Here is a 13,269-nt window from a genome sequence, read left to right as displayed (position 1 = left end):
CCCCTTTCCCCAAACCGGAACAAGACTAATGCCAGGAGGTGTTCATCTCACTATGAGTAGCAGGATCTTACACAGCTGAAAGAGCATCATGGGGTTTGTATCCGCCATCTTCATTCAAGGTTGTCACTTTATAACCATAAACACCTAGTTGCTGCTGCTTTGCACTTGCTACTACCCTGAGCCAGGCAGTCAGGCTAATCGAGTCGCTTCTCCCTGCGACTACCCTGCTTTTCACAGCTGCTGCTGAAGAAGAGATATCAGATGCATTCCCCAACTGAGACACTGCTAATGTTGCCTCTTCAGTGATCTCAGCTCCGCAGGCATGGAAGGGAGGAGCGAGTGAGCGTGCTCAGATTGTTAGTAACTTGTGATGAGTTTAAGAAACAATGATAGAGTACCTACAATTCCCGAGGAGTTTCCAAAGTGACTTTAACACCCCATCTTCTCTTCTTTAGCATGTGCAGTCATTGCCAGCGGAGAAGATTACAAAGAAGCCTATTCCTGATGAGCACCTTATTCTGAAGACCACATTTGAAGCTCTGATCCAGAGATGCCTGTCGTCTGCCACAGATCCAGTAGGTCTTTGCATTGGTGATCCATTAGTGGAGCAGCACTCTATAATTTTAATTCGATGTACACCGTGGTGGCTGCATTAACCAGTGATAAGTCTCTCATTCGTTTTAACTCTTTCTGGCCCAAGGGATCCCTCGGCACTTTACAGACATAAAGCAGACACAGACTGTAGACAGAGACCCACGTGCACCATGGAGAGGCAGCCACGCTGGGGACGGAACGTGGCAGCCGCTCAGCAGCAGCACAGCAAAGCACCACAGGCATTTCAAATGGGAAACAAAGAATCAAGGGTGATGAAATCCTGGCCGCGTTGATGTTAATGGCAAAACTCCCATTGACCTCAGCAGGAGCAGGATTCCACCTCAAATCTTTACTAGCTCTGTGACCTAGTGCTAACGATCTGCCCCACCACACGGGAAACATGGCTCCAGGTCTGGGTCACCTTGTCGCTGGATAAGTAGGCCTAGATAGAGCACTGCTTCCGGGAGAAAGGCAGGAAGGAATTCCTTCTGTCCACAAGGGCAAATTCCTTTCATGGTATTAGTGGCATCGTTGGGCTCCCTTCTGGCTGGAAGAACTGGAGCTCTGGTCTGGGTTCGGGGGTGGAGAGCAATGGGATCCCCACTCTATTTCTGTTTAGGAGAAAAGGATTCCTCTGCCTCTCTTCATACTAAACCCGCCCCCTTAAGGTAGGAGCTACGCTAATCTGATTTGGCATGTCATTGTCTGTTTAGCCCATTCCTCTAACTGGAGCAAGAAACCTCATATGCCGAGGTGGGTATTCGCTGAGGCTATTGTGCATCCGAGCTGAGAGACGGGCAGAAGGATCATATTAAGCCTCCATTTTTGATAAGTGTATGACGCTCCCCAGGGGTATTCAGGGTGTGAGGTGCCTCATCACCACCTGCCCATAGCATGAAGCAGCTTTGCCTGATGCCTGCTGTAGATCAGCTCCCTGAAACCAACAGCCTGTGGCCCCAGACAAGCACTGACTTCCAGGTGTCCACAACCCCACCCCCTCTATGCGGGCTAGTCACAATCACACCCTGAGCCCCATCTAACAGCATCCCCCTCCGTAATATCTAGCCCTTGTCACTGGGCCCGCACGGGAATTACAAGCTAAGCTGTCCCTGAAGGCACAGAGTACGCACAGCTGGACTAGAACAACTCAGGATCAGATCCTTTATAACAACGCAGCACGGCAATCTCTTTATAGAGAAAACAAATACGAACCTGACACTGTCCCCACAGTATTCTTGTCAGCAAGTTAAAGAAGTACGGGCTGGATGAATGCACTATAAGGTGGGTAGAAAGTTGGCTAGATTGTCGGGCTCAATGGGTAGTGATCAATGGCTCCATGTCTAGTTGGCAGCCGGTGTCAAGTGGAGTGCTCCAGGGGTCGGTCCTGGGGCCGGTTTTGTTCAATATCTTCATAAATGATCTGGAGGATGGTGTGGATTGCACTCTCAGCAAATTTGCGGATGATACTAAACTGGGAGGAGTGGTAGATACGCTGGAGGGCAGGGATAGGATACAGAGGGACCTAGACAAATTGGAGGATTGGGCCAAAAGAAATCTGATGAGGTTCAATAAGGATAAGTGCAGGGTCCTGCACTTAGGACGGAAGAACCCAATGCACAGCTACAGACTAGGGACCGAATGGCTAGGCAGCAGTTCTGCGGAAAAGGACCTAGGGGTGACAGTGGACGAGAAGCTGGATATGAGTCAGCAGTGTGCCCTTGTTGCCAAGAAGGCCAATGGCATTTTGGGATGTATAAGTAGGGGCATAGCGAGCAGATCGAGGGACGTGATCGTCCCCCTCTATTCGACATTGGTGAGGCCTCATCTGGAGTACTGTGTCCAGTTTTGGGCCCCACACCACAAGAAGGATGTGGATAAATTGGAAAGAGTCCAGCGAAGGGCAACAAAAATGATTAAGGGTCTGGAACACATGACTTATGAGAGAGGCTGAGGGAACTGGGATTGTTTAGTCTGCAGAAGAGAAGAATGAGGGGGGATTTGATAGCTGCTTTCAACTACCTGCGAGGTGGTTCCAGAGAGGATGGTTCTAGACTATTCTCTGTGGTGGAAGAGGACAGGACAAAGAGTAATGGTCTCAAGTTGCAGTGGGGGAGGTTTAGGTTGGATATTAGGAAAAACTTTTTCACTAGGAGGGTGGTGAAACACTGGAATGCGTTGCCTAGGGAGGTGGTGGAATCTCCTTCCTTAGAAGTTTTTAAGGTCAGGCTTGACAAAGCCCTGGCTGGGATGATTTAATTGGGGATGGGTCCTGCTTTTGAGCAGGGGATTGGACTAGATGACCTCCTGAGGTTCCTTCCAACCCTGATATTCTATGATTCTATGACCTCTAAATGAAGGTTAAGATTTTAAGACCTAGCGAGCAAGGATAAGAAGAAGAATAGATTTCAAATAAAAGAAAACATAAAATGCAATCCCAGGTCTATACTTATGGATGGTCACCTTTTCCTATTTGAAAGAATCTGTTCTCTCCTAAGGATTCAGTCTTTAACAGAGCTGTTTTAGTCATAGCTCAGATACTGGTTTTCATGAATACCTCCTGCCCTTTAAGCAGTTTCCTCAGTCAATAGATGACAGAAAGTCTTTTAGTTTTTTCCGTATATTTCCCAAAACTCATTATTTTGTCCCCAAAGATGGGGAGACCCCTGAGATTTCCTTCTTGGGGAGCTGGCTCCAAGGTGTCTTCCCGCAGGTCTGTTTATTTCACATCCATACGTTGACTTGAAATCCAAGTGTAGCTCCCATTGTGTTTGGCTTACCATGCTTAATCTATATATGAACCTAAGCAGTCATGCAAATACACATCCCTTGTCTGGCTAAACCAGTTTTTCACCTTTGCTGGGGACTAACATCTGGACACAAACTTGTAAGGACATATTTTCAGCATATTGACATAACTTCTTAAATATAATGAGTACACACACTTCACAATGGTATTCTTGGCCAGCATCATCCTGGCTTTCATTTAAGATCTCACATGGTATTCTATACAGCAGCAATGTGTTAGGTGTAGTGAGTTTGTCAGGCCTGTTAGGAGTTCCTGACCCAGCTCAGAGAACCCTTTACTTATTGGCATCAATGGGCCTCTGTGTCACAAGGTGACGTGTGTGTCATGATAACAAACAGGCTTCAGAAGAAGGGGAGAGGGGGAAAAGTATTGTTTAGTTTTTAATCATTGGGTTTATTCAGTGTCTCTTGTCTCTGTAGTAATAGATGGTTGTGCCAATGTCCTCCCATACCATGTGACCACTGCGGTCTAAAGCAATGTTTCTCAAACTGGGAGTCCTGATTCAAAAGGGGGTTGTAAGCCTATTGTAGGGGGGGTCGATATATTGCCACCTTTACTTCTGCACTACTGTCAGAGCTGGGCGGTTGGACAGCGGTGGCTGCTGACTGGGCGCCCAGCTCTGAAGGCAGCGCTGCGCCAAAGTAAGAGTGGCATGGCTTGGTATGGGGGAGGAAGCGGGGGTCATCACAGCCTGAAATACTTTCAAAGGGAGGCCCAGCAAAAATAGTTGGAGAACCCCTGCTCTAAAGGATGGAATTTCAGATCTGCTCAAGTGTTTAATCATGCTGCCCTCTAGTGGCAACGTACAGAGACTAGACTAGAGCCCTACTACTTTTGCAGAAACATTTTACTGTGGTTTATTACGGTAAAGTACAACAGCTGTGCCTGGCTTATTTACTGCAAGTGCCAGTCCATGATCTTTTTAACAGCTTCAGTGCATTTCCTGAGTTGTCACTCCAATTCCAAAGAAAACAAACATTTCTAAGTAAGCAATGGAAATAGTGGTGAGACTCCAAGAGAGAGATTTGCGTTGAGTCAATAACACTGCAGCTGTAAAGAATCATATTTACTCCTCAGCTTGTGCCAACAGTAAGTAGGTTATGAAAGGAAGATTGAGTGGCTATTGGCCTCCTGTATGCTGAATGTGTTTAACCAGTGACAGAGACACAGGTTTCCATTATTAATATAAACTGACATGTTGGTGCTGGAATACAATAATGGCTTTGTAGTAAGCATTCAGTGGACTGTTCACAAATTGGCTTTGTGTCATATTTACTGAACCGCTATCTAAAATTTAAACTGGAGATGTAGTTTTGGTTTGATACCAACTTGTATCATAGTCTGTTTCCTCCTCCTCTTGTTTCTCATCCCAACCATTTCCTGGTAGATCTGTACAGGTTGTCTTCATGGGAGGTGGGAAAGAGTCCCTTCATTTTCCTTTTGATAGTTTTCAGAATACTACTTGTGACTATTCAGTAGCAGTTGATTGCCCAATGCTTTTCTCTACAGCGGGATGGGAGCAAAAGTCAAATACAATAAAGAAGTCTGGCCTTTTGCTCCCATAATTCTACTTTCTCCGTTCTGGGCAGCAAACGTAAGAATGGCCTGAAGAAAATTCAGTTCACGTTCTGACACCACTTCACTTTTTCTTGTTTTCTGCATATGAAAAGGTCACTTTTTCTGGGGCATCAGCCCAGTCGTTTGTTTAATTCTTTAAAAATCTCTCAGATTTTCTTGGGCAGAGCAAACATTCCCTGGACACAGTAGCTGGAAAAGCTGTCATGAGTCCTTCCGTATATTTGAGGAATAGATATCATCAGCACATGGGCAGTCTCTACCAGGCTATGTACAAATACAGGACTTGGTATGAAAGACAGTGTTGTCTAGTGGTTAAAACAGGGAACTGGGAGTCAGTAGAACTATTTGCAGCTCTGCTGCCGACTTGTGTTGTGACTTTGTGCCATTTGCTGAACACAGGTGTTATTCTCATCACTTAATCCTTCTATGCGTCAATTCCTCCATCTGTAAAAAGAGGATAGTACCCAGGCTGTCAAGTGATTTGAGGCAAATGGTACAAAATCTTATATGTGGGAGGTCACGCTAAGAGGCTCTTTTCTCACCCTGTCATGTCATTTTGGGAAATCATTTTTGTCTTTAAATCCCTGGATACCACGCAGGGTTATGCCACGCTAGCTCTAGAATGTGCTTGTGTAATGACATTCTCCTTGAAGCTTTTGCCATCTGAAATAACCTTGCTTTATCTGAACCATCCATCACACTTCAAATCTCTACTGAAATACAGCCATATAACTTTTAATTCTCTCTCTGTTAGTGCTTTACTGAATACAATAACTCAGTGAAATGCTCTCTGGTAAATGAAGTTATTGATTCTAGAAGGTCCTGAGACTGCACTGGAAGAAGGAATCCCAAGATCTTCACCAAACTTGGGTGTCTCCAATGCTTCTGGCCTCTCCTCATTCATGTTTCACTAGCAGCGGCGTGTGTGCTGTGCTGTTTACAGCTGGAGGGCTCTCAGTTTTTACTTTGATTAGTCATGTGCAAAACTTCATATTCACAGCTGTTCACAAACATGATGTGGGATGAAAATTCACCATCTCACTAATGAATGTGCCACTTTTGGTGGAACATAGTGAAATTCCACCCCACACCCTGGGCAGGAATCGTGAATCTATCTTAGGTGAAAACTTGCTATTCTAAGAAAAATGTCATCATTTTTGTGGCAGAAAAGATCACACTGCACCCATAAATTTCTGTCTTTGCAAAATTAGAACTCTCAATGGGCACAAAAGATGTTTTGTAGCTTGGGGTTTGTTTGTTTTTTCCTGCTTGCAGTAAGAATTTGTTTACACATGTTCCTATTTTTACTCTTAATAGCCTTGCCATTAAAATACAGTCAGAATAAGTTTTAAATGAGTGAATTTCATTTCTTGTTTTTTGTCTTTTATTACTGTCAGTCCTTGAACTCTCAGGACAAAATTATTCCTTGGGCTGGATATTTTGATCTTAGCGTTATTTTTACTTAACAGAAATCATGTTTTCCCAGTTAGCTGCAAAAGAAAATTTATACTATATATTTGTATGTCACTTTTTAAAATCCCAAAACATTGAGGATGTTTCACAAACTACACATGTGCTGTATTACTGCAGTACAGTAGGTAGGCAGAAACTTAGGTGTGGGGATTGGCTACTTTCTACTATCACCTAGTCTTCGTCTTTCGTAGTTCAATCAATGGCAAAAGGTACTGAGCAAACAGCTTAAGAACAGAACATAAGAATGGCCATACTGGGTCAGACCAAAGGGCCATCCAGCCCAGTATCCTGTCTACCGACAGTGGCCAATGCCAGGTGCCCCAGAGGGAGTGAACCTAACAGGTAATGATCAAGGGATCTCTCTCCTGCCATCCATCTCCACCCTCTGATAAACAGAGGCTAGGGACACCATTTCTTACCCATCCTGGCTAATAGCCATTAATAGACTTAACCTCCATGAATTTATCCAGTTCTCTTTTAAACCCTGTTATAGTCCTAACCTTCACAACCTCCTCAGGCAAGGAGTTCCACAGGTTGACTGTGCGCTGAGTGAAGAAGAACGTCCTTTTATTTGTTTTAAACCTGCTGCCCATTAATTTCATTTGGTGACCCCTAGTTCTTATATTATGGGAACAAGTAAATAACTTTTCCTTATTCTAAGCTTAAAGTCTTACTGAAAACAATGCTAATCAGGGAATCTTAGTTGCTGCTGTTCATTCGCTATACAGTTCCCCTTGTGACTAAATTATATTCTCACTATAAAATCAGAACTGTGTTCTTAGTACTGCTCCACTTCCTTTTTTTTCCCCTTCAGCAAACCAAGAGGAAGTTAGATGATGCCAACAAACGCCTGGAGTTTCTGTATGACAAACTTAGGGAACAGACAGTAAGTAGTTTTGTTCTTTTATTACTTTGTCTTTGAATATTTTTTCCATATGATGTTGCATTCATATATATTATATCATTGGTTAGATGCACAGCGTTTCAGTAGAATACTAATGCAGAGGTTGTTCTTATGCTGTAGGCATTTCTAAGACTTTCTTGAAAAGATGGCATTGATATAGGTTTAATTATCACATATTAATCATTACCTAGAATGATTGGCACTGTGAGTGTGTGCAGACTTTTCATGCATGTGGTGGAGTTATATGGCATTTGTATTATGGTAGTGCCTCGAGGCCCTGACTGAGATCAGGGTCCCACTGTGCTAAAAGCACACAATAGTAGGAGTCCCTGGTCCAAAGAGCTTACCGTCTACATAGATAAATCAGACAGAGGAAGTATCATCCCAGTCTACAGATGGGGAGCTAAGGCACATGGAGACTGAGTGAGTGGTCCAAGGTCACACAGGAAGTTTTGTGGATTGGCCAACTACCGAACTCAGTTCTGCTGAGCACTAGCCCCAGTGGCATAACCATAAGACCCTCTTTCTTTCGTGATAAATCTTTTTGTTGTTGACACTTGCTCGTGGGATGCTTCCAGAAGAGGAGACAAACCTTAATGTACGTAAATAAATAACAATAAAGCCATTAATGTGTCTTGTTCGTAGTCATCACTAACACAGGTGCTCTGAACTCAGGGAGATGCTGGTGTAATAGTGGTGTAAAGCCATCTGTGGAATTGGCTGTATGTCCCAGAATACAAGTTTGCCTTGAGCCTCTGCCCCATTCCAGAAGAGCTCTGTAGGCATTTTTTCTTATTCTGGTATTTTGATGATTCAGTTAATATTCTTCCACTCTGAAAAGCAAACACTGGTGTAAAAGGGCTTGACCAAAGTCAGCTGAGGTCAATGAGAAGGTGGCCATTGAGTTCATTAGGCTTTATTTTAGGTCCAAAATGCTTTAGTTCTTTGCCGCACCTTTTCCAAGGGATGACCCAGGTTCCACAGCAGCACTGTGGTTTGATGCTTGACCTTGGCTATTCAGTCTTCTGACTTTGGCGTACTGGATGTTTTTCCTTCTGCTGAACTTCCTTCTGTGTCCTCGGCTTCATTTCAGCTCTCCCCAGCAATCATCAACGGCTTGCACAGCATTGCGAAGAGCATCGAAACGCGTAACTACACAGAGGGACTGAACATCCACACCCACATAGTCAGCACCAGCAACTTCAGCGAGACATCTGCCTTCATGCCAGTACTGAAAGTCGTCCTCACCCAAGCCAATAAGCTGGGGGTCTGACGTTACCACCCTCCCTTGCCTATGCAGAGCTTGTGATGTCACTTTTTCAAAGAAGTACATTTCTGCAAAACATGTGCAAGAAGGGGACCAAATACCAGACCTTATAGCATGTTGCAGTAGATCTCTGATCAATGGCACGACACTATCCCTGCAGATCTGTGTCATTTTAGAATGGCATTTGAGCCCGGGTGCTTTTTTATTTTAATCTTTTATCATCCCTAATGATTCCTGTCTACAGACAGTATATTTAATGGATTACACCTCGTAGTGTCAATTTTAAGTGCATGTTGTACTACTAAACAGTGGTTTTTAATCCAGAAATGTGTGGTAAAAGCTGTTGGTAGGTTGTGTATCAGACAGACCTTATAACACATTCTTTCCACCTCCCCTGCCATTCCTCCATATCCGCCAGATTAAAGTGTCTGATCCTCTTTTTAAGTGTATTTTGTCATTCATTTTTTAAAGCTACCTTCAATTCAGTTTATTCCAATTCGATGTTAAATAGCTTAATTTTGCACTGGGGCAAATAAGAAAAATAAAGGTTGATGTGATCTTTTCAATAAAGGTTAATTTATTAAAACATGTCTGTATGACATGAAGCTTTGAGATTTGAACCTGGAGCCAGGGGGAGAGCTATCCATCACTTTGGGGAGGCGTAGACATGTTTTCTCAGTGTTGAGTGCATTATGGAAGTCCTGGTACAGAGGGATTAAGACAATTCTATTCCAAGTTTACATCAGGGTGTTCACATGTCAAGGAAGGGCTTAGCAGAGCATTGAAAGATCTGAAATCATTACAAGTTGCTAAGGCAACTAATAGAGAGAGGTGGGCATTCAGCACATAAACAAAGGCAAACCTTTTCTTGCATTCCCCTGATGTTAGAAGTTATAGGTGGCCATTTTCACGTCTGCAGTGCTCTGACGTGCACTATGCTGTGACATGACCGCTGCCATGCCACTGGCCCCATACCAAGTCAGGTAAGTTTCTTGCGTGTTTGTTCTTTACTGATGCCATTTTTGGCTTTGTTTAAAATGGTACTTGAGTTTTTAAAATTTGAAAAACGTGTCATGAGTGGCAAATAAGTGTGGTAAGGACAATTCCATCATTACTGGACTCTCTCATTAAAAGGTAATGCCCGCAACAGCCTGTGTTTGTGAGACTGTAGACCCATAGAAGCTATCAAAACTGCTCTTGAGGAGCTGCAGTAGAGAACTGTTTCACTCCATCAGATGCTGAGACTTTTAAATATAGACAACAAAAGTGAGGTTCCTAAATCCATAATTAGGCACCTACATAATCCTCCTCCTATTCTTCTGTAGTGGGCTATTGTATTGGCTGAATAGTGGCAGACAGATGAAATATGGCAGCACTGCCAGAACCGAGTGATGAGGCTCAGGAATCCTTTTTCTTGTCTCCGGGAGAAAAATAAGCTGGTCAGTCATCCACCCATGGATTCTTGGACCATATGGTCGAGTAAGTATTTCCCATCAGCTCTGAAAATGGACTGATTAGATGTGTCCCAGTTCAGCATCATGTGGCATTTCCTCTTGTGGGGAACAGTCTCACAGATCCAGTCTGGCTAGCCCATGTTACAGGCTCTGTTTCATAGGCTGTAGTTGCGGTTGTGGGTATTGTGAAACTACACGGCTAGCCTGTCACCATATCACCAGCACGGCTATTCTGGCTTTGTCAGTAGCCTGCCTCTACTTAAGCAGTCCTCCAAGCTGGAGACCCAAGCTTTCTAAAAATAGAACAGAAATGTATTTAATGGGAAAAATCTGCTACTTTATCAATGAGAACAGTTTGGGAAACAACATGGTGATAGTTCATCAGTCACCTTCTGCTTCCATCTTCAAAGAATGTCCAGCAAGTAAACCGCTCTCTGGTGTTTATAAACGCAAAGGGTCATTTTCGTGTAAGGAAGCCAATGAAGCGCTGCCTGTTTCTCACTGAAACCAGATTTCACTGGAACCCCATTTATATCACTGGAGTTACTTCTGATTTACATCAGCGTGGTCAGATCAGAATAAATCCCAGAGGTTGTGGGGAAAAATAATAAAACGTTTAAACTTTGGCACGAGGAGTCTTGTCCTATGATAGCTGGATGTGTCCTGTAAGAAGAGGAGCCTGTCCTGGAAAAGAGAGCGTTCTCTAGCCAGTGCAAAATCTACATATATATAGGGAGGGAAAAGTTCACTGGCATGTGCAGTTTTAATAGAATTTTCTAGTACCACCTTGCAACAGACGGGAGGTAAGGTGGAGTCTATTGACAGTACTATAGAAATAACGGATACTTCAGCAAAAAACCTTTCTTGCTTGTAAATCCTTGTCATAGGTTTACCGTGTTTTACCTGGGGAATTTCCTAAGACTGGCCTACAAAGGAATGTTTTGGGTTATCTTTTAATCACAATGGCTTTTCCATCCTGTCCACTGTTTATATAAGATATTTAATTCAGTACTTTTGGGATAACAGAGCTCCCTGACATACATACTGGGAATATGGGTTTTGTTACATGCTGCTTAGTAACAATGGTCCTACTGTCAGAAGAACAGATTCTAAACTGGACCCCTAGGAGGAAAAAAGGGGAGAGGAACCATTTAATCCTTAATGTCTTCCCATCAAATGGGGGTGGTGTTCTCCTGATCCTGTTCTAGAATGTGGAACAGTCAGATTCTTGCCTCCTCCGCTCAGGGGCTCCTGGTAGTTGGATGGTTGCTTAAGTCCTTGGATTTTTGCCTGCATTTGTCTTCTAAAACTGTGTGTCTAGCAAGCCTCAACTCCCTTGAGGTGCTTTGAGCCTCAGGTGACCCAAGCGGTAAGATGATTCCATTTGATTAGTCTGGTTGGCACTGTGCTTACAATTTAGCAGGGAAACTGTTCCTCCTACATCAGTTATTTCCCCGCTCCCTGTTCCTCAACCATATGTTGGTCCTGGATGACTCTGCAGAAAAGACATCTAATGTGGATTAGCAATTCAAAACCACATTAAGCATTGATTAGAAAGAGAGAAAGGGTAGGCAAGGGCAGATCGCATTCAAGCCTAAATGCTAAAACAGGATGATTACTGCATCTCTCTTGCTTTCCCTCCATAGCAGTGAGATTCTGGTTCCACTGAAATCAGTGACAAAACTTTACTGGTGCAGGACTATGCAGTGTTGTTGTAGCCATGTCAGTCCCACGATATTAGAGAGACAAGGTGGGTGAGGTAATATCTTTTATTGGACCATTTGTGTTGGTGAAAGAGACAAGCTTTCAGGCTGGACTAGGCTTTGTGGGCAGGACTAAGCCCTAGAATTGGACTAAAGTGAAGTCGGTTTTCATTATATGTTGTAAAAAGAAAAGGAGTACTTGTGGCACCTTAGAGACTAACAAATTTATCTGAGCATAAGCTTTCGTGAGCTACAGCTTATTTGAGCTTATGCTCAAAGAAATTTCTCAGTCTCTAAGGTGCCACAAGTACTCCCTTTCTTTTTGCGAATACAGACTAACACGGCTGCTACTCTGAAACCTGTCGTCATATGTTGTGTTATTTTCACAAATAATGATACAAAGCACAGTTTTAACCTGTAACATTCTGTATGTAAGCGCACAACATGAAGATTGAGCTTCCAACCTTAACTCAGCTCACCCAGGTCTGTGCATCCAGTCTCTTTTTAGGTAGTTTTAAGGCTCTATGCTCTTTTAGTTTTTTCTAATTTCTCTTTCAATTACCCTGTGCAACTCATTACCACAATATATCATTAAAGCCAAAAGTTTATCAGATTTTTGATGTTTTTTTAAAAAAAAAATTGGACATTTATATGGATAACAAGACTATCCAGTTTTGGAATAGTAAACGTTTTAAAAAAAGAGAGTTTTGATCGGGGTATAAACCCTCAATCTTCAGGGCATAAGCCATTCTCTGACTATTTGAGTTAGGAACAAACTGTGAACTAGTTATCCTGCAGCTGTCTATTGCAATGTTTCTTGCACCGTTCGCTGAAGCATTGGTTCTGACCACTGTCAAAGACAGGATACTGGCCAGATCAACCGCTGACCTGATCCAGTCTGCCAGGAGCTATGTTTGTGCGTGTTATCTAATACAACATTTATGTTGTTTTTAAAAGTTAAATAAAAGTTGCAATTAGAGCTTGTGATATCTCTGAGCATTAGGTATTTGACAGGGTGTCTTTTTAACTCCGCCATTCTTATCTTTGAGATACCCCAAGACCAGGTTATTAAGAGAACCAGAGAGCACAACTCCAATGTTCATGCACAAAATTTCCCACTTACTAATTTTGTTAGATCTTCATGAAAGCTACAAAACAAGCCGTTTGTTTTCCTATTCATTCTGTTATCTCTGAACAGAATTACTGATCAGAAAGAGACTTTTTTTCATGCAACCATAATTCAAAAATCTCTAAATCAATTCCTCTCAGACTTTTCACAAGCAAACAAAAAAATACTTTTCTGAGCAAATTTCAATCCCAAACTTACTTGCTTGAGAATGTTAGCAACAGAAACAGAGGAGTCAGAATGGAAGCAATCCTCAGCCTGAGCTATAATGCACACAACTCATGGCTACTTCAGTAATCTTCCAACAAAGGAAAATATTTTTTTTAATTTTTTATTTTAAAGTAATTTTATACATAATATGCAG

At 42.8% G+C, this 13,269-nt stretch overlaps 1 protein-coding gene across 11 annotated transcripts in view; it reads left to right on the top strand.

The window, feature by feature from the left end:
• Positions 1-9,061, top strand: part of SEC31A (SEC31 homolog A, COPII component) — a 69,737-nt gene extending 60,676 nt beyond the window's left edge. For all 11 annotated transcript variants that reach the window (XM_073340520.2, XM_073340522.2, XM_073340521.2 and 8 more), the window contains 3 exons: positions 456-575; positions 7,266-7,337; positions 8,449-9,061. In XM_073340520.2, coding sequence (XP_073196621.1) covers positions 456-575; positions 7,266-7,337; positions 8,449-8,628 — 372 coding nt within the window. In that variant the 3' untranslated portion in view covers positions 8,629-9,061. The remainder of the gene's footprint in view (positions 1-455; positions 576-7,265; positions 7,338-8,448) is intronic.
• Positions 9,062-13,269: the final 4,208 nt, after the last annotated feature.

This window comes from Lepidochelys kempii, chromosome 4 (assembly GCF_965140285.1).
Source record: "Lepidochelys kempii isolate rLepKem1 chromosome 4, rLepKem1.hap1, whole genome shotgun sequence".
Taxonomy (NCBI): Eukaryota; Metazoa; Chordata; order Testudines; family Cheloniidae; genus Lepidochelys; species Lepidochelys kempii.
The sequence above is the reverse complement of the archived record's forward strand: the minus strand, read 5'-3'. Positions and strand labels throughout refer to the sequence as shown.